General features: G+C 42.5%; 1 protein-coding gene and 1 pseudogene across 6 annotated transcripts in view; one reads left to right on the forward strand and one right to left on the reverse strand.

Annotated features, from left to right (window-relative positions):
• Nucleotides 1–9294: 9294 nt before the first annotated feature.
• Nucleotides 9295–13241, reverse strand: LOC124479471 (annotated as a pseudogene).
• Nucleotides 13242–25619: 12378 nt separating this feature from the next.
• The window catches only part of spag9a (sperm associated antigen 9a), a 115207-nt gene continuing 113463 nt past the window's right edge, over nucleotides 25620–27363 (forward strand). For all 6 annotated transcript variants that reach the window (XM_047037362.1, XM_047037365.1, XM_047037363.1 and 3 more), the window contains exon 1: nucleotides 25620–26144. In XM_047037362.1, coding sequence (XP_046893318.1) covers nucleotides 25845–26144 — 300 coding nt within the window. In that variant the 5' untranslated portion in view covers nucleotides 25620–25844. The remainder of the gene's footprint in view (nucleotides 26145–27363) is intronic.

Below are 27363 nucleotides of genomic sequence, written 5' to 3' on the forward strand. Positions count from 1 at the left end.
ATAACAGTAACAATATACAGCAACGGAACTATAATAATAATAATACTAACAATATACAGTAACAGGTTTACTTTATTTGTAACATCTAGCTGGGCAATGTGAACATAAGCTATAATTAAAATTTAAAAGTTACATGTGATACACACATAGGCAAGCACACATCCCAGGTTTACATAGAAAGTACACACATACTTCCCTTTAACAATCATAGAATTGACTAAACAAGAACGTTTTTAATCTAGTTTTAAATGTCGAGACAGTATCAGCTTCCTTAATTGAGATGGGTAATTTGTTCCAAAGAAGAGGTGCTCTATATGAGAACGCCCTACCTCCAGCAGTTTTTTTCTTAACTTTGGGTATTACCAGATAGCCGGCATTTTGAGATCTTAGAGACCTTGCGGGGCAATAGGGTGCAAGGAGACCGGAGAGGTACAGTGGTGCCAATCCATGCAGAGATTTGTAAGTTAGTAGTAGAACTTTGAAATCAGCTCTGGCTTGGATAGGGAGCCAGTGTAAAGAGATAAGAGTCGATGTTATATGATCAAACTTTCTAGTTTTAGTCAATAGTCTAGCAGCAGCATTTTGCACCCGCTGTAAGTTTTTTAGGTAGGTAATTGGGAGGCCAGAGAACAACACATTGCAGTAGTCCAATCGGGACGTAACAAAAGCATGTATTAGTTTTTCAGCATCATCCTTTGAGAGGAATTTTCGTATTTTGGCAATATTACGTAGATGGAAAAATGCTGTTCTGGTGATTTGCTTAATATGGTACTCAAATGAAAGGTCTGGGTCCATTGTGACTCCCAGATTTTTTACCAGCTGGCTTTGAGATACTTTGACGCCGTCTAAGTCTAAGGTTAGATGGGATAAATTATTTCGGTGTTTTTTCGGACCAAAAATTTGAACCTCGGTTTTATCCGAATTAAGAAGAAGGAAATTTGCAGTCATCCAAGTTTTCAACCCGGAAACACAGGTTTCCATAGCATGTGGAAATTCTCCCGGCTTTATAGACATGTATAGCTGAGTATCATCTGCATAGCAGTGAAAATCTACCCCAAAACTTCTAATTATGTTTCCTAAAGGCAACATATAGAGTGAAAATAACAGAGGGCCTAAAACTGAACCCTGTGGTACTCCGTATTTTACAATGGAGCTCCTGGATGAGCAACCATCATAGTGGACATATTGTGATCTATCAGATAGATACGATCTGAACCACTGAAGTGAAGTACCAGAAATCCCAACATAGTTCTCCATACGTTCCAGGAGAATCTCATGATCTACAGTGTCAAAAGCTGCACTTAGGTCTAGAAGAACAAGGACAGAGCTAAAGCCAGCGTCAGAGGCTAATAATAGATCATTGACTACCTTGGCTAATGCAGTTTCAGTGCTGTGGTGAAGACGAAATCCAGACTGGAGAGGTTCATAGAGCTGATTTGAGGAGAGGTGCTCAGTGAGCTGTTTTGCCACAGCTTTTTCCAAAATTTTGGAGAGAGATGGCAAATTTGAAATGGGCCTGTAATTGCTAAGACAACCTGGATCCAGGTTTGGTTTTTTAAGAAGGGGCTTGATAATAGCTTGTTTGAAATCGTCAGGGACTTGTCCAGTTACAAGAGATTCATTAATAATACTAAGCATGGGCGGTCCAATAATATGGAGAAGTTCCCTACAAAGTTTGGCAGGGAGGGGATCGAGAAGGCAGCTAGTGGGTTTCGAGGAATCTATCAGCTTGATGAATGCTTCCATAGAAATAGGGTTAAAGTGAGTGAGAGTCTCAACATGCAGAATGCTGGGTACAGAGGGAAAATCAGTGTTGATGGCCACTCCTCCAGGACTAGTCTGTAGTTTGTCCCTTATTGCATAGATTTTTTGGTCAAAGAAATCTAAGAAATCATTGGGAGAGAGATCTGAACTAACACAGAGTGTACTTTTCTTAGTGAGTTTTGCAACAGTATCAAATAGGAACTTAGTGTTGTGTTTGTTCTTACTAATCAACTTAGAGAAATATTCTGATCTGGACCTGATGAGGACTTGCTTGTACTCTATTTGGCTGTCCTTCCAGGCCAGGCGGAAAACCTCCAATTTAGTGGTACGCCACTTACGCTCTAATTTTCTAGTGGACCTCTTGAGAGTGCGGGTTTCCTCTGAATACCATGGAGCCAGTTTCTTGTCTATTCTTTTCCTTGGTTTGAGTGGAGCAACAGAATCTAGGGATTGCTGAAGAACCAAATTCAGATCCCTTGTTTTAGCATTTAATGATTTATTCGGGACATCAAGTGCTTCTAGTGCAGCGGGTAGAATACTAGCCAGTTCCAGAGCTGTATTTGGGGTTAAGCAGCGGCTAATAGAAATATTCTGGGTGCCTCCAAGGCTCTGGCAGAGATCCATTTTAAAGGTTACCAGGCAGTGGTCTGATAATATAGGATTGTGGGTATGAACAATGACATCACTAATCTTGATTCCCCGCGTGAGAACTAAATCCAATGTATGCGAGTGAAGATGGGTAGGTTTAGAAACCACCTGAGTGAGACCTGTGGAATCCATAAGAGCAGTAAAGGCCTTACTTAGAGGATCTTTTGGGTCATCGACATGAATGTTAAAATCACCCATAATTAAGATATTGTCAGTGTATGTCACAAGATCAGCACTAAAATCAGCAAATTCCTCAAGGAAGAGGGAGTATGGGCCAGGGGGCCGGTATAGAGTAACTATACAAAACGAAGGAGGGGGGGCAACAGTAGTAGAATTAGTCCTTTTTAAAGTAGTTGGTGGTTTCATACAAATTATCTCAAATGATTTAAAGGTATTGACAGATTTTAGGCTGAGGTTGAAGCTAGCTTTATATAACATAGCAACACCACCACCTTTCTTTGAAACACGAGGGATGTGTGAATACGCAAAATCAGGAGGCGAAGCTTCATTCAGGGGGAAATATTCATCAGGTTTTAGCCAGGTTTCGGTGAAACCAATCAGGTCCAGGCTGCAGTCAGACATCAGATCATTAATCAAAACGGCCTTTGTGGATAGAGATCTGATGTTTAGGAGCCCAACATTCCAGTATGGGTTTTTGGCAGCTTTAGACGTAGATAATACTTCTGAAAAGGTGGCACTGTTATCAGGAAACTGAGTTGGAAGAGCAACGGGTGAGCAAGGCTGAATATATATTAAATTGGTATAATTCCTAATAATTGAGGGCCGGAATTTGGAAAAAGGGCGGGGGGCCGACACCGTCTCAATGGGAAAAACAACATCAGCAACCACCCTGGCTACACTACAAGCTGAGCTATCGGGGCCCCAACAGCTCACAGCATGCCTATCAACATACCTATCAGACTCTCTAAGAGACTGTAGCCCGGCTTGTTCTAGTGAGTGTCAGGTCTGCTTTAGAATAGCTTCAATATTCCTAGACAAAAGAAAAGCACCTCTCCAGCTAGGATGGAGCCCGTCACTTTTCAACAAGCCAGGTTTGGCCCAGAAACGAGACCAATTATCTACAAATCCTAAACCCTGTTCTGAGCAAAAGCGAGCCAACCAGCGGTTGAGAGAGACAAGCCTGCTGTAGATCTCGTCAGTCCCCCTAGCAGGTAGTGGGCCAGAGACTATTACTCGATGCCGACTCATCTTTTGAGCAAGGTCACATGCCCGAGCAATATTAACCTTTGTGACCTCTGACTGCCTCAGCCTAACATCATTGGTGCCGACATGAATGACAATATTCTCATACCTATCATCAGTGCGTGCGCCATGTGCCTTAGCTTGGGCATTTGCCTTAGCCCTAGTGCTAGCCAGCACCCTAAGATTAGCTTCTATGTCGGTAGCTCTGGCCCCAGGTACACAGTAAACTGTCGCTGGTCCCTCCAATCTAATGTTACGAGTGATGGAGTCACCGATCACTAACGTCTGCGGAGTCCCACTCCCACCATGCTGCAAAGGTGAAACCGGTGGGGCTAAACTTGAGTCCTCACTCACGCTAGGACTCCCTGTCTGTGATGTTGCGCCAGTCGCATCTAAAGTTACTAGCATACGTTCTTCCTCAAGCGACTGAACGCGACTCTCTAATAGAGTCAACTTTTCGAACAAAATGACACATGTAGGACAATGTGAGTGGGTGTGAGACATTATAATTAACTTACGTTAATAGTTTATGCCAGCCAAGATAATTCGTCAGAACGTTGAATTGGCTAGTTCAACAGGAACAGTAGCGTCGAGCTCCAAGGAAAAAAGCCGTGCCGAGTAAACCTTGTGTCGCTCATAAACAGCCTTTAGCTACGCCACTGAAAAGCTAGCTTTCAAAATAGGAGCAACGGCAAACGAGGAGTTCAAAAAAGTATGTTTTTATGAAAATTCCAAATGGCCGACGCCCAAAATGGTGGACACGGGACAATGTGATATATTTCGACATGGTATGCCACCTGGAATCAGAAGAGACCAATCTTGTGATTTATGACAAATCTGTTCAGAAGTTATGATGCAAGAAATCCGATGCACTGGCTAGATGTAGATTCACTATATCTACAAAGCACAATAAATCGGATTCTTCATGAGTATAAATCCCCTGAGAATGAAACATTATCGTGGCCATTATGATTATACTGCTCGACAGCTACTGTCACATACCTGGCTTCACTAAACAGATAAACCAGTATCATAACATGCCTGAGACTTTGCCTGGATTCGAACCTACGACCTTGCACTTCAACGGAGCCAGTCTATCCCAGTGAGCCATTATCAGCACTGGGAATTGCTGTGTACAGTTACTGAATACAAAAAGGAAGCCGTTTCTCCTGTGGCACGCATGGTCAGATTTGGCCCGAGTTTAAACAGCTGTAATTCAGTCATATTTTTACATGGCAAGGTGATTGTGGTCTGAAGATAATCTGTGCCAAATCTGGTGAATATTGGATACATTGTGTATTGAGTAAGGAAAAAAGTTTTATTCATTCATTCAAAATGGCGGCCTCATCAATTCGTCTGGTATCACGCGTTAACATGCATCAGACGCGGGATCTCCTAAGATATCACGAGACATAGGAATTGCTTAAATACGCCAAACAAATCAACAGTTATTGGTCAAAACACAATCCTACCTATTGTAATGCCCCCTAGAGGTCAAATGACACTACCTGTCTCAAACCTCTTAATAAAAGGGCCTTGAGTCCATACACCAAGTTTGGAGTCAATGCATCAAAGCTTGGCTAAGATATTACCTCACTTCCTTTTTCCGGATCAGTTGCTCAATTTGATTGGCTGTAACTAACAAACGGTTGCAGAAATCAAAACGCCATGTGATGTCTTTTGTGAGGCTTGGTCTGAAAATGTTTGCCTATTGCAGCGCCACCTAGAGGTGAAATGGCATGACCTATTTTGGACTTCTTTAGAACAGGGTCCCTCGTCCCTATACCAAATTTGTTGTCAATGCAGTAAAGAGGTGCTGAGATATGACCTCACTTCTTTTATGGTGGCTTGGTTGACGATTTTGATTGGCTGATGACTTTGATTGGCTGTTCCAGTCGAGTGTAGAAAGTCTAAAAAACATGTGATTTCTTTTGTGTGGCTTGGTCTGAAGATGATCTGTGCCAAATTTGGTGAAGATTGGACAAACCTTGTAGGAGAGGTAGCGAAAAAACGTTATATTCAAAATGGCGGCCACATCAATTCAGCCACATCAATTTGATGTGGCTGTATATAACAAACGGTTGCGAAAATCAAAGCTCCAGGGGATAATTTTTGTGAGGCTTGGTCTGAAGATCATCTGTGGCAATTTTGAAGAAGATTCGACAAGAATTGTAGGAGTAGCGAAAAAACGCTTTTCCTTTACATTCAAAATGGCGGAGAATCTATAGAACTGGGTATGATGTCATAGAGTGCGTTGAACTCGTCTTGATCCAGGGAATCCAACGATACCTCATTTTGGACAATGGGGCATATGGTTCAAAAGTAACATGTGTAAACACACCTTCAACTTTGACCCATTGGTGGCGCTAGATGGTTGGAATGGGAGACATGAAACTTGGTGAAATTGATGAGGGGACTGGTCCCAAATAGTGTGCCAAAATTCACAACTTCTGACCAATTGGTTCTAGGGGCTGCCATAGACTCCCATGGCAGAAGAAGATGTATAATAATAATAATAATAATAATAAGAATACGTAGAAACACTTAAGGTGGCTTCGCAGCTTCGCTGCTTGGCCCCTAATAATAATACTAACAATAACAATAGGTGCCTCGCAGCTTCGCTGCTTGGCCCCTAATAATAATAATAATAATAATAATAAAACTAACAATAACAATAGGTGCCTCGCAGCTTCGCTGCTTGGCCCCTAATAATAAGAATACGTAGAAACACTTAAGTTGGCTTCGCGGCTTGGCCACCAAATATAGCTGCAAGCAGCGATGCAGGTTCCTCCGCAAAATATTATAAACATGTACACTGTAGAAGATCGAGAGTTGGACAACAAGAGAGCAAAACTACTTCATGTTTGGCCAACAACAATAGGCTTCATGGGGATTTTAACTCATGAGCATAAGGTTACAAGTCAGTCTCTATCCTCTCTGCTACACACCAACTGTTGAGATTGTATGAATAGAAAGGGCAGAGTATTAGCTTTGCTCAGCTTTTGGACAAAGGTTAGGAATTTCAAGGTGAAATTGCATGAATTTGTGCAGGGTATTTCAGAATGATGTCATCCTGTTTAACTAAACTGATAATCAAAATGATGACAGGCCAAAATATAATGGCTGTATTCCAACCTACTACTTTAGACTTTACAGGTCACCATCCCAGCCCATTGAGCTATTCTCATTGTTGAATATTGTCATGTTCAGTTACTGTGTTAAAAAGTAAGCTGTTTCTCCTGTGGTGAGCGTTTTTAGATTCAGCCAACGTTGAAACTGCTCCAATTCAATCATATTTTGACATACCAAGGTGAAATTGTTTGTGGGACTTTAGAATGATGTCATCCTATTGAACTAAACAGATAATCAAAATGATGACAGGCCAAAAGATAATGGCTGGATTCCAATCTACGACCTTATACTTTACAGGTCACCATCCCAGCCCATTGAGCTATTCTCAGTGTTGAATATTGTCATGTTCAGTTACTGTATTAAAAAGTAAGCTGTTTCTCCTGTGGTAAGCGTTGTTAGATTCAGCCAAAGTTGAAACTGCTTATACATTTCCTATGAAAATGGGATAACAGGATGACTGGGTTGCTGCTGTAAAGAATACCTTACTTATAGTTTTTATAAAAGGTTGTTTGGAGTGCCATAACTTGTCATTGTAGGGAATTTCAAATCATGCCTAGCATCAGTGGGGATGTGTCCTGGCTTAGGTTACTGAAATGAATTTGTGCAACAGACAAGGGATCCACCTGAACAATCAATTTACTTTATTAGAGATAACCATTAGCGTTATCTCTACCATGCGTAGACTACAAGTAGCTAGGTACTGTGGTGAACCTGACTTGTTTTGCAGTGGTCTACACAGTCTCGCTTAACAGATGATTGGAATGTTGTGATGGGCTCAAATAAAAACAAACATTGCTATGTTTTACAACCGGAGGATTTATCGGAAGACTAGAAACCGTTTTGTCAGAAAAAAAAATAAAAAACTATGCCTCTGACTGGTTTTGAACCTACAACCCTTTGCGTACCAGCACAACATCTCAGCCAATTGAACCATTCCCAGGCATGGAATCCACAAAGTTCAATAACTGAATAATCAAAAAAGCTGTTTTTCCAATGGCGAGCATTATCAGATTTGGTCCAAGTTCAAACACCTGTAATTCAGTCATATTTTGACATATCAAGGTAAAACTTTGCATGGTACTTCAGAGGCATGTCACCTTAAAGCCTTTTAGGTTTGAACCATCCTTCAAAAATACATTTGATTTAGTGACACAAACATATTGAGGCAATGTGGACATTTACATAAATACACCCCTTTCAGCCATTTTGTACTTGATTTAATTGCCTTAAGTAACATTTTTGAATATGTCAATGATACATATCTGTACATAATTCCAACTCAATTAGACCTTTGGTTCAAGAGAAGAGGAATTTTGAAGGTTTTCCAAAATTATCAAAGTAGAGGAAAATCCATCATGGCGGACCTTATGGGTCCTTGAGGCTTTTTTGTTCCTCATGAAAAATGAGGCATTCACACCAAGTTTCAGATGAGTTGGAGCAATGGGGTGGAAATGCCATCACTTTGAAAATCGGACTTTTGGGTGTGGCCTGTGGCGCCCCCTATGGTCAGATGTGGCCCATATTTGGTTTGGGGGTACCCACTTGGATGTAGTATCAATGGGCCAAATTAGAAAATGTATGACAAGGTAATGTTTGAGATATTGGGGCGCAAGGAGAATAAAAATAAAAATAAGAATACCAACAATAACAATAGGTTCCCTCCTACCGGAGGAACCTAATAATAAGAATACAAACAATAACAATAGGTTCCCTCCTACCGGAGGAACCTTCTAATAAGAATACCAGCAATAACAATAGGTTCCCTCCTACCGGAGGAACCTAAATATAGCTGCAAGCAGCGATGCAGGTTCCTCCGCAAAATATTATAAACATGTACACTTTAGTAGATCGAGAGTTGGACAACAAAAGAGCAAAACTACTTCATGTTTGGCCAACAACAGGCTGAATGGGGATTTGAACTCATGACCATAAGGTTACAAATCAGTCTCTCTATCCTCTCTGCTACACACCAACTGTTGAGATCGTATGAATAGAAAGGGCAGAGTATTAGCTTTGGTCAGCTTTGGGACAAAGGTTAAGAAATGGTTGACATTTCAAGGTGAAATTGCATGAAATTGTGCATGATATTTCAGAATAATGTCATCCTATTGAACTAAACAGATAATCAAAATGAGGACAGGCCAAAAGATAATGGCTGGATTCCAACCTGTGGTAACCCGAGGGCAATAATGCACGCACACTTGTACTTAGTTTTGGGTCTTTACTGAAAACCAATGCTCACAGCATGGTGACCAAAACGTACATGAGACCTGCAGGTTGCGCCAAAAACAATACCCCCCCCGGCGGTGTACGCAGGTGTCGTTCCAAAAGTTCCGGGGTGCAACACTAACTCAGTATATAACACTTCTTCCCCTTTAAGTAAACACTTATAATACGGTTACCCAAACAAACTGAAATTGCATGTATGTCCCCTTATAAAGTACAGAAACTATATTGCACTAAGTTAACTTAAATTCACATTCCAACTTTAGAATTCTAACAACAGGCAATCAACAACATCCGGTAATGCACAACAGTTTTGTTAGTTTACCAGTTCAGTCTCTCTGGAGGCTTTTGTTGCCTCTCTGACCTTCTTGGTGCAACAGGAGAGTCCACAGACTGGGTAACAGACTGTGTTGTACTGGGAGGAATTGGGGTAGCGGCAGGGGCAGGTGGGGTAGTTTGCTCAGACAGTCCATCAATGCACACAGGTGCAACACAGTCCATAGAGCTACTCACACCGTCCTTGTGTGAAACACTCTGAGACCCCTTCTCCTCTGCATCAGTGCGGACACGCACGTGATCTTGGTGCCTGCGAACCTGCCTGCCGTCCAACAAGTCAACCACAAAAGAAACTGGACCAGACTGGCGGTGAATAACCCCTGGCAGCCACTTTGAGCCGCTGGCAAAGTTCTTGACATACACACTGTCCCCCTGCCGTAAAAGCCGCTCCTTTGCATGTTGGTCCCGTCTCACTTTTTGGTTCTCCTGTGATCGGGCAACTTTTGCTCCTACATCCGGACGAAGGAGGTCCAGATGAGATTTGGGCTTTCTCCCTAGCAACATCTCTGCTGGAGGCAAACCAGTGGTTGTGTGTGGAGTAATCCGATACTGGAATAAGAAAAGTGCCAGCTTAGTCTCCAGCGTGTGCCCTGTCATTTTCCGCAGTCCCTCTTTCAGTGTCTCAACAGCAAGCTCTGCTAAACCGTTGGAAGCAGGATGGTATGGTGCAGTCAGGATATGTCGGATTCCATTTTTCTCCACAAACTCTTTGAAAACTTCACTTGTGAAAGTGGGCCCGTTGTCACTTACAACCGTATCTGGTAGCCCGTGGGTGGCAAAGATGCTTCTGAGCGTGTCAGCGGTAACTGGGGCTGTGATATTTGACATGATGTGTGCTTCCATCCACTTTGAATGAGCGTCCATCAGCACCAGGAACATGTGGCCCATAAACGGACCAGCGTCCAGGTGGAGCCTGGACCACGGGCGTGCCGGCCACTCCCATGGGTGGAGAGGCGCAGGTGCGGGCATCTTCTGGTTACTTTGACACTGTGAACATGCTTTTACCTTTTCTTCCAAAGCACCGTCCATCCCAGGCCACCACACAAACGACCTGGCGAGGCTCTTCATCCTCGACACCCCGGGGTGAGCTTCATGCAGCACTTCCATTATCTGAGCCCGTCCCGCAGGTGGAATAATCACCCTGGAGCCCCAGAGGATACAGCCATCCAGCGCACTTAGCTCCAGCTGACGCTTGACATAGGGCTTGAGCTCCTCCTGCTCCACTGATACTGGCCAGCCCTGCAATAGCCATCTCTTTACTTGTGACAGCACAGGGTCTCTTTCAGTCCACTGTTTGATTTGCTTTGCTGTCACCGGAGAGTCAGACAGTCTGTCTAACAAAAACACAGTCTCCGGAAGTAGGTTAGTTTGGCTCTGTGACTCTGGGAGGGGAAGACGGCTGAATCTGTCTGCATTTGCATTTTCACTTCCTGCTTTATACACAATGTGATACCGATACGCTGACAAAGTTAATGCCCAGCGCTGCACTCTTGCTGACGCCATGGGTGAAATACCCTTAGTCTCACTAAACAGGCCCAGCAAGGGCTTATGGTCGGTAAAAATGGTAAATGGGCGACCATACAGGTACTGGTGGAACCGTTTCACAGCAAAAACTACCGCTAGCCCCTCTTTCTCTAGCTGAGAGTAACCCTTTTCTGCTGATGTGAGAGTGCGAGACACTTACCCAATAGGTTTTTCATCTCCGTCCTCCATACAGTGCGATAGGATCGCCCCTACGCCGTAGGGCGATGCATCACAGGATAAGACAACGTCTTTGTCCGGGTCAAAGTGCACGAGTAGTGTTGCTGAGTGCAACAGTTCTTTTACCTGCTGGAAAGCTGTCTCTTGAGCTTGCTGCCAATTCCAGGAACAGTCTTTGTGCAGCAGCTGATAGAGGGGGGCGAGCACAGTGGAGAGCTCAGGCAAGAACTTCCCGTAATAATTCACTAAGCCCAAAAACGACCTGAGCTCAGCCACATTCTTTGGAGAAGGAGCTTCCTTTATCGCCCTCACCTTCTCTGTCATGGGGGAAAGACCCTGAGCGGAAATCCTGTGACCCAGGTATGTGACACTTGAAACCTGAAAAACACATTTACTGCGTTTTAAACGCAGCCCGGCCTTCTTCATTCTCTTTAGCACCTGGTCGAGGTTCTGCAGATGCTCCTCTTCCGTTTTACCTGTCACCAAAATGTCGTCTAGGTAGACAGCGACATGGGGAATGTTCTGCAGGAGGTTGTCCATGGTGCGTTGAAAAATGGCTGGGCTGGACGCAACGCCGAAAACCAGGCGGTTGTACTTAAACAGTCCCTTGTGGGTGTTGATGGTCACGTATTGTTTAGAGTCCTCATCCAGCAACAGCTGTTGGTACGCGTGACTCATGTCCAGTTTTGTAAACGTTTGTCTTCCTGCCAGTGTGGCGAACAAATCCTCAACTCGTGGCAGGGGATACGTGTCAAGTTGTGAGGCTTGGTTAATTGTCATTTTGTAATCACCACATATCCGCACCGCACCATCCTCTTTCAGCACAGGCACAATCGGGGCTGCCCAGTCAGAGAACTCCACAGGTTCAATAACACCTGACCGCTGCAGCCTGTCCAACTCTGCTTCCACCTTAGCCTTCATGGCGTATGGTACCGTGCGTGGTTTACAAAAACGTGGTTTTGTGTTGGGGTCCACGGTTAACTTCACTGTTGTGCCGCGGAGGGTGCCAAGCTCATCCTTAAAAACTTCTGCATACTTTGATAGGATGTCTCCAACCACTTTCATGTGCATGATTTCCCCCCAATTGAGGCGGATTTTCTTTAGGAGGTCCCTTCCCATCAGACTAGGTCCCTCCCTGTCTACCACTAACAGCTTCACTTTAGCTAACTGGCCTTCATACATCACTAGTCTACTTCTATAGCTCCCAGTAGAGGAATGCACTCACCGGTGTATTGTCTCAGTCTGATGTTAGTCTTCCTTAAAGCAGGCACTTTTCCAGAGCACCACAACCTGGTGGCTTGACTTATCACCGAAACTGAGGCACCCGTGTCCACCTCCATCGTCAGCTGTTTTCCGTTTAATTGTAGCGTTGCACAGATCGGGTCTGCCTGGGGTTCACTCAGGTCCATGTTAAACATGTTAAATGAACACTGCTCCTCCGGCTCTTCACTTTGCACATGATGCGTTTTCATTTGGGGTTTTGACTCTTCCCACTCCTTTTTCCATGTCTTTTTAGAAACTCTGCACTTCTTGGCTATGTGCCCTTTTTTCTGGCAGTTATGGCACGCGGCATCTTTAAACCCACAGTCATTAGCCAGATGCGCTCCCCCACAGCGGTAACACTCAACTGACTTCATCGGCTTGCCTCTCCCTGCATTAAACAGACGGTTAAGGGCGCCCTGTGGCACACTGGCGTTAGCTGCTTGAATGTCTTTAGAGTTGATAGCTGCCGTTTCCATTGCATGAGCAATCTCCAATGCTTTCTTGAAAGTTAGCGTGACTTCACCTAGTAATCGGCGCTGAATGCTGTCATTGTTGATACCACAGACTAACCTGTCCCGTAGCATGTCGTCAAGCACCGGTCCAAACTCACAATATTCCGACAGTTGTCTCAGCTCCGCCACGAATGCAGCAACTGAAACTCCAGCTTTGCGTGAATGTGTGTGGAACTTGAAGCGCTGAACAATCACTGACGGCCTGGGGTTGTGATGCTCTTGCACCAGCTTCACCAAGTCTTCTAATGACAATTCGCCTGGCTTCCGTGGCGTTGCCAAATTGAGTATCAACTTGTACGTCTTGGCACCGAACGCACTGAGGAGAATCGATCTTTTCCTTTCGACCTCCTTAATGTTATTCGCCAGGAAAAAGTGCTCCAGTCTCTCGACATATTCAATCAAGTCACCATCCAGCTCGACGAATTCACCGAGCGTGCCGACCGTGGCAGTAGCCATGCTGCAAGCTAAAAGTCACACAGAACTTCGTCTTCGACACTAACGTTACTCCGTCATCTATGTTTTAATCCTCGTCGCCAAAAGTGTGGTAACCTGAGGGCAATAATGCACGCACACTTGTACTTAGTTTTGGGTCTTTACTGAAAACCAATGCTCACAGCATGGTGACCAAAACGTACATGAGACCGGCAGGTCGCGCCAAAAACAATAACCCCCCCCCGGCGGTGTACGCAGGTGTCGTTCCAAAGGTTCCGGGGTGCAACACTAACTCAGTATATAACACAACATACTACCTTATACTTTACAGGTCACCATCCCAGCCCAATGAGCTATTCTCAGTGTTGAATAGTTTCATGTTCAGTAACTGTATTAAAACGTAAGCTGTTTCTCCTGTGGTAAGCGTTGTTAGATTCAGCCAAAGTTGAAACTGCTTGTACATTTCCTATGAAAATGGGACAACGGGATGACTGGGTTGCTGCTGTAAAGAATAACTTACTTATAGTTTTTTTGAAAGGTTGTTTGGAGTGCCATAACTTGTCATGGAAGGGAATTTCAAACCATGCCTAGCATCAGTGGGGATGTCTCCTGGCTTAGGTTACTGAAATGAATTTGTGCAACAGACAAGGAATCCACCTGAGCAATCAATTTACTTCATAGAGATAACCATTAGCGTTATCTCTACCATGCGTAGACTACAAGTAGCTAGCTACTGTGGTGAACTTGTTTTGCAGTGGTTTACACAGTCTCGCTAATCAGATGATTGGAGTGTTGTGATGGGCTCAAATAAACACGCATTGCTATGTTTTACAACCGGAGGATTTATCTGAAGACTAGAAACTGTTTTGTCAGAATAAAAAATAAAAAACTATGCCTCTGATTAGTTTTGAACTTACAGCCCTTTGCTTACCAGCACAACATATCAGCCAATTGAGCCATTCCCAGGCATGGAATACACAAAGTTCAATAAAGATAATCAAAAAGCTGTTTCTCCAATGGCGAGCATTGTCAGATTTGGTCCAATTTCAAACAGCTGTAATTCAGTCATATTTTTACATATCAAGGTGAAACTTTGCATGGTACTTCAAAGGCATGTCACCTTAAAGCCTATTAGGTTTGAACCATCCTTCAAAAATACATTTGATTTAGTGACACAAACACATTGAGGCAATGTGGACATTTACATAAATACACCCATTTCAGCCATTTTGTTTTTGATTCAATTACCTTAAGTAACATTTTTAAACACGTCAATGATACATATATGTACCAAATATCAAGTCAATTAGACCTTTGGTTCAAGAGAAGAGGAATTGTGAATGTTTTTTCCAAATTATCACTGTACAGGAAAATCAATCATGGCTGACCTTATGGGTCTTTGAGGCTTTTTTGTTCCTCATGAAAAATGACGCATGCACTCCTTGGTATGTCAAAGTGTCATCCTGGAAATGCTATCACTTTGAAAATTTGACTTTTGGGCGTGGCCTGTGGCGCCCCCTATGGTCTGATGTGGCCCATATTTGGTGTGGGGGTACCCACTTGGATGTAGTATCAATGTGCCAAATTAGAAAATTTATGACAAGGGACCTTTTGAGATATTGGGGCGCAAGGAGAAGAAAAATAATAGGGTTCCTCCGTCAGGGTTCCGCCCTAAATGTAGCTGCAAGCAGCGATGCGGGTTCCTCCACAAAATGGCAAAAATTATAAAGATGTACATTGTAGAAGGTCAAGAGTTGGACAACAAGACAGCAAAACTACTTCATGTTGGGCCAACTACAATAGGCTGAATGGGGATTTGAACTCATGAGCATAAGGTTACAAGGCAGCCTGTCTATCCTCTCTGCTACACACCAACTGTTTAGAATGTATGAGTAGAAAGGGCACAGTATTAGCTTTGGTCAGCTTTGGGACAAAGGTTAAGAAGTGGTTGACATTTCAAAGTGGAATTGCATGAAATTGCGCATGGTATTTCATAATGATGTCATCCTGTTTAACTAAACAGCTATCCAAATTTAAGACAGGCTAAAAGACTACGGCTGGATTCAAACCTCCAACATTATACTTTGTAGGTCACTGTCCCTGTGCATTGAGCTATTCTCAGTGTTGAATATTGTCATGTTCAGTTACTGTATAAAAAAGTAAGCTGTTTCTTCTGTGGTAGGAGCTGTTAGATTCAGCCAAAGTTTAAACTTCTCAAATTCAATCACATTTTGACATACCAAGATGAAATTGTTGATGGTACTTCAGAGTGATGTCATCTTTAACCCAATAAAGTTTGAAAACCATCAGTCAAAATTACATTTGATTTATTGACACAAAGATATTCAGGCAATTTGTGCATTTACATAAATACACCCCTTTCAGACATTTTGTATTAAATTTCTCATTCCATTTCACCCTACATAAAAATACACCTGCCCACACACTATCCCAATCCATGCCGTTTACCTCCCTCCCAGCGCAAGTCACTCCAAAGCAGAAATGCTATAGCGGACGCACAAGGTTTAGATGTCGATCAAAAATTGCCTCTCACAATCAGAACACATTGATCGCAACAATATTTCCAGAATTTCTCAAAGATGGCTTGAAGACCGCTTTCCGGAACCACTTTCAACTTAAAAGAATAGCCTCATTGGCAATAGGTCTATGGTGCAGGCCGTGATTATCTCCTTGCCAAAATTGTTGTATTGTGGCCGACTCTCATTTCCTATTAAACCACACAACATGCACTCTCAGGGTGACCAACAAGATTATTTTAACTAACAAACAACAATATTACAAACATCTAACTGAACGAACGCAACAACAGAAATCCCTTGCATAGCTGTTGTAACCAAACTATTTTCCACAAGTCTTGGCGTTTTTTGACATGCCGCACTGCATGCAGGGTACCCAAGAGCGCTGACGCTGATGATCTAGCCAGAGCCTGTTTAAGGAGAGCCTGCCCACTCCCTATAGACCAATTATCACCCTTATTCACAAACTGTCAAGCAGGCTCAACTGCGCATGTCGGTTGCAAAAGACGAACTTCTCCCCAGTCTATTACACTTGGAGTGCCGATCAGGTCATCATATATCCCTGGCCACTGGATTGCAGGGCTTGATATTAACTTTTTGAGGCTCTTGGCCTTTGGACAAATACAATTACGTTTCACTTTTCTATGCAAAAAAGTCACTTGACCCCGATACCCTTAAATAGCCTGACCAAGTGATCAGGCAAAAATTGCCTGGCTAACGCAGGTCGCTTTCTCAGGCAAATGACGAATCAAACAGGCTTGGTTAAAGAAATCCGAGATGCTGGCTATCTTCATCGGGCTCGTATCTACATTAGGCAGTCCTCCCTGACGTTTCTGGTGTAGAATGGAGTGAAATACAACATTGTGCACACTGCCAGTGAGCGAGTCTGACTGAGGATAAAGTCAAAACAGTGTAACAGGGACGCAGTCTCACTCAGATTGCCAGTTTATACAAATCAGAAAAATAATTGGACCAGCGCGCCCTAAAGCAGAATTCGCATATGTCTTGGAAGCCCTGCTCGACTTTTTAGATGTAAAATTGACTGTAAAACTGTAAAATTATTAACTTTGTGACATTACGTGAAGACATGGTTGCCGCTCGACTATGCGGTCTGTACCAGGCGACATTCTCACTCAAATTTCAAGACTTTCGTGACCCAAATCAAAATTCTGATGCGACAGATCAATGGGTAATCACTTTCTCTCTTAAAGGCTATCCTCCTCGACCTTTTTGGTCTTTTTAAATCTAACTATTTACATTTAGCAGACGCTCTTATCCAGAGCGACTTACAGTAAGTAAAGGGACATTCTCCCCGAGGCAAGTAGGGTGGAGTGCATTGTCCAAGGACACAACATCATGTGCAGTGGCCGGGAATCGAACTGACAACCTTCAGATTACCAGCCCAATGCTCTACCTGCTTAGCCACCTGACTCCCTCAGATATTTGTGTTATCCGTGTGGTCCATCCGTGTTTGCCATTTAAAATGCTATCCTTTCCCGGTTTTCTGCAACCACATTGCGCGCGCATCCCGAATGTTTACAAACAAATAATTGGTCTATTAAGCCCCATTGTACCGAATTTTGTTGCAGTTCCACCAGAGTTCCACTGGGAGTGATCGCGGTCGAGTGCAAAATTAATGGGAGTCTATGGAGCTAAACGGCTAAATTTGTCTCTTTCTCCTGATTGTCGTTGATAAATCTCAGATTTGATTGTAGTTTTTGCATGTTCAACATAGCCTGGCTGCCAGCCCAACTTCTCCCCGCCCACAAAAAAATTTGGTCGGGAAGTTGGGTCTGGAGGGTCTCGTATTGGGGACAACTACAGAAAACCAGAATCGGGACGGACCAATGAAATTGCCAGGGCGGGCTTTATACAATGATGGACAGATGATCAACAGTAACGTAATCAACAACGTCACGGAAGAGCGCTTGGGTTGAATTTGTTTTCAACAAACAACATATTACGTTGCTCTGATTGGTTGTAGGTCTATCCAATTGAGCGAAGAGGCATTTGTTTTACGAGTTCGGTTGAAACACGCCCCGTAGTCACAGCCCAACGGAGAGTTTTCAGACTCATATTCTGACTAGAATTATGAGTATGACAACATCAGGCTATGTTCAACATGGATTACAGGTCAAAAGTTGAATGAACGAGTGCTTATGTCCTTTCGATTTCTTACAGGGTAAGTCGTTGTTGCCCATAACACGCTAGAATTCTGCTAACGAATGCGGATTGGTTAGTGAAGGACTGACTTCGACCAGAGATCCCGCTTGATGGCATCCGAAGTAGAACCAGAATGTCAGAGCATTAGCAACATTAGCAACAACATTAGCAAGCCAAAACTCTTTCTAGCATGTGTATTGACAGGGAGAGCCTAACCTGTCAGCTGTGTTGTCGATGCCTCGAGAGAAAAGTGGAAGTAACCAGAGCTTGCCGTCAAGCAGTAGCTCTGGTCGTACGATGTGTATGACGTCAATGACATTTTCAAAGGCTTTTTAGAACGGAAAGGCGACTTTAAAAAAATCAAACACACAGCGGTGTCTATTTTTTTTGCCTCCCCTTTCTAATTCAGAATTCAAATTACTAGACAAAAATTACATCCTGAGAAAAGTGGATTTTGAGGGGTATAGCTCCATAGACCTCCATTCATGCTGCACTCGACCGTTGGCGCCCTCATATGGAACTTGAGTGGAACTGCAACCAGTTCAGAACCCGGAGGTTTCCCGAGAGTGGGAGTTCTCCCTTTATTAGACACTAGGTGCGTTCGACATGACCCGACTTCATGCGGCGCTGCAGCTGGCTGCAGGCGGCTGACTTGAAACAGTGAATTCTGGTTAGACTTTTTGTCCGACTTGAGAAGAGGCCGAGGATACGTCACTGTGACGTCGCCATCAAAGTACCGTAAGATTGATTCGAGAACTGCCGGCTGTGTAGCCGAGCGCATTTTCTCAAGACCAACTGCACGGGTTCAAGTGACGACACAGCTATTTCATGATTGGCCAGACTCACACACGACAACTTTGACGCGTGTTTTGTAATATTCGGACACCTTCAGTTTCGCCAATGCTCAAATCCGGACCAAACTGTTGAATTGAATAAAAAATGTATGGAAGAAAGGGTTTTACCTCTTCACTAACGGAAAGATTTCGTTTAATTATACATAGAGTAAAGTGAGCAAACAGCGCTTAATCGGCCGTGACTGACGTCAACGCAGCAAACAACAAGAAGCTGAAATGTCCGACTTCACAGAGCCATTTTCAACTCCTCCCCGACTGCAAGTGGCCGCTCTCGCCGGTCGTTTCATGCAGCCGCAGTCCATGTCGAACGCACCTATTCTCTGATCTAGCTGTGCTCCGACTGCGTGATATGACTAGATGCTAGTGACGCGCTAAGGTCTCCTGAAATGGAACGCGTCTTTCTGCCTTGAAGCTGCATGCGCATCATCATCAAGACCCTATGTATATGTCAAGATAACATCCAAGCTAACAATTTCTCCAAATCTGACTGCAGCTTTGTATACCATATGTACTGTGTTATGGTTGTTTGAGTTAAACAACTTGCTTAATGAATTAAATGGCTGTTAAATGTCAAATTCAACTATAAATGTATAAAAGAGAGAGTTCCAATCAAATCTGAATAATTTTTAAACCTAGAGGTTTAAAAGACAACCTTTGCCTAAACTGACATGCACCAACTCAGAGAACTGAGTTTCAACATCTATTTACACATTTAGTCTCTATTTTTTACTCTACTCTTAAGGCATAACTATGTTTAACTTAATGTCTGCGCCTCTCTGTCACCAACTGTCTCTGAAGTGGGGGGTGGGGGCTTCACAGGGTTTCTACAGGTGTAAACAAGTTACATTTAAGACCTTTTAATACCCCTTCCAATTGAAATTAAAGACCACATTTACGATGGAAATACAGATCAAAAGTGGAAATATACAGTAATCTTCCCAAACACTGATGTCTGTTCAATATGAACAGTATGGTAAAATGACAACAATCGGTTGAGTATAAGTACATTGACTAAATGTGTGTAATGCGAAAGGATAACACAAAAATGGAATTGCTGTCCTAAATAATATTTTTTTATTACACAATGGTGGAGCAGAAACGAGCAATTCCATGAATCCCATGGAAACAAAGGCAAATGTGTGAGATGTACTGATGTGGAGCACAAATCATCCAAGAAGCAGTACTTCTCTTGAGTGTTTTTTATTCAGATGACTACTCATTGGATTCAGGTCAAAAGTCTATAAGTTGAACTGGTTTCATTACTTAAGACACTAAAAGTCAGCAGCTTGGCATGCTGGAACATGGAAAGGATTAAACATTTTGACTTTCATCAAAGTAAAAAATGCTGGATTGTCTTTTTTCATCAATATCCTCAAAAAAGCAGTCAGCAGAGCTACTGTGTCTATGGGGTGACTGTCTGTCTCTGGAGGGACAAGCAGGGCCTGCAGGCAGGGGCAAGCAGGGCCTGCAGGCAGGGGCAAGCAGGGCCTGCAGGCAGGGGCAAGCAAGGCCTGCAGGCAGGGGCAAGCAGGGCCTGCAGGCAGGGGCAAGCAGGGCCTGCGGGCAGGGGTAAGCAGGGCCTGCAGGCAGGGGCAAGCAGGGCCTGCAGGCAGGGGCAAGCAGCGGAGCACCTACCGGAGGAACCCTAATAATAAGAATACTAACAAAAACAATAGGTTTCCTCCTACCGGAGGAACCCTAATAAGTACACTGCTAGTATACTTTAAGTAACATGATAATAGTATACTTTTTATACTAAGTGTACTTACAAAATAAACTTGAAGTATACTTCTTTGTTGTAAGGGTTACTGTAACTCCACTACTTTTAGCGGTAACTAGTAATGTAACTAATACTACTTTTTTCAATCAAATAACTTAGTTACATTACTGAAATTTAAATGAGCTCGTTACTCGTTACTTTTTTCTTGATTGAATTCCCCAATTTCCTGTTTTTAATCTAATTTAAAACGAGTTTACGGCGACGCAGTGTATGAATGAATCAATCCGCATTTTAGACTAGCCCACACAATGGCCGACAGTTCGGACCGTGCAAGCTTTTTGTCATGGAAATATCGACATTATTTTTCCCTTGTCCAGATCAAGGATGAAAATATACTGGTTAGTTGTAGTTTGTGTGCAGGTGCGAGAACTTTATCCACTGCGTAGAATAGAAATTATAATCTTCACAAGCACCTAGTAAAACAACACACTTCTACAAAGATAATCTAAGAACTCAGTGCTAGCTCCGCTGATCAAGCAGTCGGAGCCACTTCATTAAAACAGCCAAGGCCGAAGTGTTTCCGGTCTCTAAGCCAGGCAGAACTAAACAGACTGATTGCCAGGTATGTTGTCAAGTAATGCGACCTATGTCAACAGTTGAGTCCATTGCTCAGGCAACTATTTAGCAACATGCAATGATAACATTTTACAGTTGTCTTGTCCCACACTCTGCCACTGGAACACAAAAATAACATAACCATCTGTGTGCGTTAATTTGATAATAGAAGCAGTGAATTAAAAGTAACGCAAATGTTACTTTCCCTTGTAACTAATTACTTTTCTATGCAGTAACTGGTAAAGTAATGCAGTTACTTCTGAAATAAGTAACTAGTAACTGTAACTAATTACTCATTTTCGGTAACGTTCCCAACACTGGTGATGATTTAGTTTATTGGCAATGGGGCTAACGTGTTGGTTATTTCATATTCCTGACTATTTTTCATTCGAATAAATAAGCCGTGTTACATGTAAATCTACAATTCACGATGCATGTTTGTCCATATCTTTGTCAGGTTATTTTTCAGCAAGACATCTAGAGCTAGCTACTGTAACTGAAGCTGAATTGAATCACAATATAGTTTGGTTGCTAAGCTATAACGTTCTACCCACCTAAGTCAATCCAGTTTGCTTCGACAACTGAAGTGGAAACAACTAAAATTATTATTTGAAATTATATCTGGTCAATCTGTTGCAACCAGTGTTGTGTAGACACAATAGATGTATTTGCAAGTTTTTATTTAAAGTCTCCACCTTTGGTGTTTCAGTGAGTGCTGTTGGCCGTGTAATGTTTTTGCTCCGCAGCTTCACTCATTGAAAACCAACCAATCAGCACGCAGCTTATCTAAATATTAATGAGCATACCATAAAAGGAGAAAAGATAGTGTTTTTTCCCGGGAAAATTTCAGAGGATCTATCAGGGGGCATAGAACAACACCCGAGCCATTTTCAGCTCAACCAATGTACATACCCTATACGGAGACCCAGGGCCGGCCCAAGGCATAAGCGAACTGAGCGGATGCTTGGGGCCCCCATGGCCACCAGGGGGCCCCCAAGAGCACATTAAGTTACAGCTTAATTTAAAAATTACATTATGTTAATGGTAATTATACACATTTGCAATAAACTCAATATTATGTTGATGTGGCAAGGAAGATAATAGCCTACTACTACTGGTTTAATATATTATCTTGGGGGCCTGCCTTTGTCAGCGCTCATACAGCAACATGACGTTGTCGATTGTTCGAGAACAGAAAAGTCGGCAATCGCAATCTGACACAATGGCACAAAAAAGGACATATTCCTCTGGTGCAGAGAAAAGAAAACAGAGGAAAAAAACCCAGCAAGATCAAGGTATGTTTGCATTATTAATTACAGTTTTTATCCATAAAAATTTACTGTCTAGAGATAGATGCATCAAACAAGCTTTCAACGTTAGCTAGAGCTAACTAGCTATCATTTTAGTGTAACACTTAGACTAGCTATCTTACAAAATATAACAATAGCTAGATCCCCCCCCTTTAAAATTGGCATGTATTTTTCTAGTATGCATTCACCTAGGTGGATTCACCTAGGTGAGTGCATACTAGCTAAATATATTTAAAAATAAAATAAAAAATACTGTTTTTACTGTTTTTTTTTAATAAAAAACAGTATGAGGGTAAAATCAATGTTATGATGTAGGCAACACAACTAATAACATTGCTAATTAGTGCATTAGATAAATAGTGTGCGAATAATCAAGCATTAAAAATAATCAATAATATTTGCGTCACAGGGGGGCCCCTAAATCAATTCTGCTTAAGGCCCCATAAAGGCTTGGGCCGGCCCTGCGGAGACCTTGAGGAACAGTGTGAAATACCCCCAAAACCCAGTCAATCACCCCTTTAAGGACAAGGAAATACAGAAAAAAATGTACACAAAAATAAAGAAATAAAGAAATAAATGGTCATGTAAATTACTACGTAATTATTATTTTTTCATTCACTTATTTGTATATATTTATATTTTTTATGTATAAATACATGTATTTATACTTTTTTTAAAATTTTGGCAGGTTTGGTCCTCCATAGGTACAAGCCACCTAACCGGTTCCATCAAAATAGGCCTAATGAAACATAATAATAAATAAACAGGCTTCTCAAGCCTCTGTGAAGGGGCTGAAATGCGTGTCTCACGGTCAATGCGTGTAGTTCTTCGGCGACTGTACGTTCGTTACCAGGTAAGCGGGGGGGGGGGGGGGGGGGGATTGAAACAGATGTGAAAGCTCGTCTCGGGGGGGGGGGGGGAGATCTCCGGGAATCTCACTCCAAACTTGACAACCCTGTAAATAAATAAATAACAAAATTCATAGTTTACCCACCTATAATGTTACCACTACACCACTGCCAACGCAACGTCATTATGCACAATTACCTTATGCACAATTACCGTGAATAGTGCCGCAAAGGCTGGCTCAAATAGTGCTTAATGACCAACACAATTTCATGTAGGCCTTAATGCTGTGTGGGCGCTGTATCATGTTTTTTTTTCCGACGAGTAATTTGGGTCGGAGGGCCAAGGTTTAAGAGTCACGGTTCGCTACTGCATTCTACTGATGCTACATACAGGCAGAATACGTTAACATTGCTAATAACTGTTAGCGACAACATGATACTACAGCTTGCAGGTGTGATGAACATAAGGTTGGAACAGCACCTCTTTTCAGCAACAGCTTCATAGTAAATCCTGATTTACTATGAAACTTTCAAAACTGTCCTCGGTGAAATGGTTCGAGCAAATGTGTAATTGAGGGTTGAACTGCACAGGGATCTCCTCATAGACAAAGCCTGTCAAGTGTTCGGTTCCTTGGGAAGACTCGGAAAAGTGTCAGCATTCCCTGTACAGCCTGGGACCAGTTGCATAAAAATAGACCTAGTCTTAGACTTAAATGCAACTTTAAGTCCGACTTGCCATAGACACTTCAATTTACCTGTTGCATAAAGCTTTAAGATCAGTTACTAACGTAAGACTGACTTAGATAGCCTGTTGCGCGCTGCGTTATGGGTAAAATAAGACACTTCGCGAAAAAAGAAAAGATGGCGGACAAAACAGCGACACTTAACGGCGAAAGATTGATACATTTTAACCTTATGAAATCCTCATCTGTTGGAGGAATACAGTATTGAAAAAGTTGTCTTATTAACAAATAGTGTATGCGTTTTTAAGTTTCTAAATTTAACCCCAACGCTACTTCCATTTTATCAACAACAACGCAGATGGCTGGTGCTAGCGTCAATAAAGTGAGTTATGTTGTCATCTACTCACTCGTTTAATAAAACATTTTATTCTGCGGAAAAGCAGAACCCCGTAAACATTTTCTGCAGTTACAAATAACACTTAATTCCTTTTGTGATACATTATGCTAAGATAATGACGTAGCCTACTAAAACAGATCGTTGGCATAGCAACTCAGCCCTACGGCAAGGTTTAGCCAGGGGGAGAGGTGGCTAACTTTTCTACCTCAAATTAAGTCAGTCTTACTATTTATACAACAGACAGGCTTAATTAGACTAGTCTTACCTGACAATTTAAGACAGTCTAAGGCTAAGACTAGTCTTAAACTAAGTTTATGCAACTGGCCCCTGGAACACGCAGCAAATTGGGGGGCGTAACAAAGTTACAGACCAGAGCCAAAAAAGGTGGAGCCACCGAATTTACGTCAGTTCGGTGGCTTTTTCAAAACCGAACGTTTTACAGCCACATTTTTTAATTGAGAGATTTGCATAGGAAAGAGGTGTCAATGGACTTTGAGGTTCACTGTAGGTCCATTTTACCCACTGAACTGTCGTCATTCAACTGTGACAAGGTAAATTCGGTTCTGCCATCAATGACTCCTTTAATGCAATAGACTGGGTCACTGTTTCGCTGCCCCACATTGAATTGCCATTTGAAAAATGCATTTCTATTTAAATAAAGAGTCGAAAAAACCTTAACAATATTAAAATGCAAGGCAATAACCGTTCATAAAAAAATCTTCAAAATAATACAAACTGAATTGTGGTTTGCATTGTCATTTGCACATTGAATTGCCATTTGACAAGTTATTTACCATTTGAATTGTGGATTGCATTGCCACTTTGCACATTGAATTGCCATTTGAAAAATGCATTGTCATTTGAATAAAGAGTCCAATAAACTTCCATACTCCATTGAGATGTCTCCATAATTATTTATTTTTTACGTACTCTTGTAGTAACTATTTTAGTTGCCAACTGCTGACGTGTAAAACTGTGTTTAGAAGTCTGAAACAAGATATTAATGTATTCGAGAGATAGGCTATTTATGTTTTTTTATTCCAATTGAAAGCCCACCATTTAGAAAACATGTCCTAAGTAGCTTTATAAAATAGATATGTTGTGCTTCATGTTTTTGTTCATTCTGTAGGTGTGCAGTTATCGACAAACGATGGCCAACAATAACAAACCCAAGCGAATAAATACACGTTTATAATAATCTATCAGAATAATATTGGGGGGAAAAACATTAATCCCTTTAAGAATTTGACGTCATCACGCAATTGTATGGTCAAGAGCTCAGCTGTTGAGGGAAGACGAAACGTGAAAAAAGGGAGAAAAAAATCTACCTAGCAAATACATCGCAGCCAGAGAGGGACAACTGGTTGCACCGATTTTACAATATCAATTTGGTTCATTTTATGTATTGTCTCAGCATTCTGTCAGCAAACAGTGGAATTCATTCTGGCGGGGTGAGTGGAAATAAATACCAGATCCCATTTTCGCAAGGACGGGAAGAAAATGGAGTTGGAGGATGGTATAGTGTACCAGGACGACCCGGGGACATCGGCTATGATGTCGGAGCGGGTGTCTGGCCTGGCCAACTCGATCTACCGCGAATTTGAGAGGTTGATTGGGAAATACGACGAAGACGTGGTCAAAGAACTGATGCCGCTGGTCGTCGCGGTGCTTGAAAACCTGGATTCGGTGTTCGCCGAAAATCAGGAGCATGAAGTGGAGCTAGAATTGTTGAAGGAGGACAACGAACAGCTCATCACTCAGTATGAACGGGAGAAAGCGCTGAGGAAACATGCCGAGGAGGTGAGTGCTTTTCAAGGGACGAGATAATAAGGAGAACACGGTAGGAGTACCACCCCATCACCGAGAAAGGCCGCGCGCATGAGTTTCCCAGCTGCATGATCAGCAGCCCCTCTGAAGCAGGTACACACCTGTGCAGAACATGCAGCACGTGGTGGTTAGATACGGTTATTATCAGTGAGCTAGTGGTGTAAACAAGGGGCAGTGGGAGGAATTGCAATGTTGCTCAGACATACTGTTGTCCAGCTAGCCTACATACCAGAAGCTAATGTTGCATAGCATTATTTTAGCGTTGTCGGTGCTCACGACACGAGTTGTAGGACAATTCTATGTCTAGCTAAGCGTTAGAAATAGTAGATGACCAGTTCAAGACTCACTCAAAACAGCCTATAAGACATTGAACTTTAGCCAAACAGCTGTTGGCCTGTGGTAATTATAAGGTGGCTTAATAGATGGGAGTGAATGGCCAGGATGAGTAGGATGATTTAACTATCGGTTGTTTAATCCCGAAAAGACAAAATGAGCTTTATTGCATACAAAACAGTGTGAGTGCATACTTTTTTTCCAGCCCGCGTTAGAAGAAGCTGCTTTAAATGACTCAGCACTTGGAAAATGTATTACAGAAGAGTACAGATGGATCAGGGAGAAGATACTGTCAGGAAGAGAGAACTTTCCACAGACCTTTTCCATGCACTTTCCAGAGTATGAGGTCTGCCCATAGAATAGATGGGTGTTATATATCAAGTCGGTCCTCCTTACCCACCATACAGGAACATGATTTCAAGTGTTTGTATAAAATCATGGGTGTCCCGGCAGTTTTATGACCATGGCCTTTGCTGTATGTGACTGGACTTGTAAGTTTGTGTGCTGTGCCACATTGCTTGCTTCTTGGCCTTGATTCTTAGCAAAAGGAAATTGGATGTGACCAAAGACTGTAAAAAGAATGGACGGCATGACAGCTCCTCGAAAGTGAAGCCAGAACATCTTGATTGCTCTCTGGTGGCTGGCTGCAATTTAGGTTATAAGTCCCACCCACTCCATGTTAGCGAATGGGACATGAGCCAAACTAAAAAATCAAAGTGTACCTAAAAAAAAAAAAAGTCTCACAAAGATGGTTTCTTTCATTTGAAGTAGTTCTTATCATGCTGATGTCTGCTCAAATGCTAATATTTCTGATCAAATTGTTTTAAAGGGGTGATTGACTGTTTTGGGGATATTTCAC

The sequence above is a fragment of the Hypomesus transpacificus genome, chromosome 17 (genome assembly GCF_021917145.1).
Source record: "Hypomesus transpacificus isolate Combined female chromosome 17, fHypTra1, whole genome shotgun sequence".
NCBI classification, from domain to species: Eukaryota; Metazoa; Chordata; class Actinopteri; order Osmeriformes; family Osmeridae; genus Hypomesus; species Hypomesus transpacificus.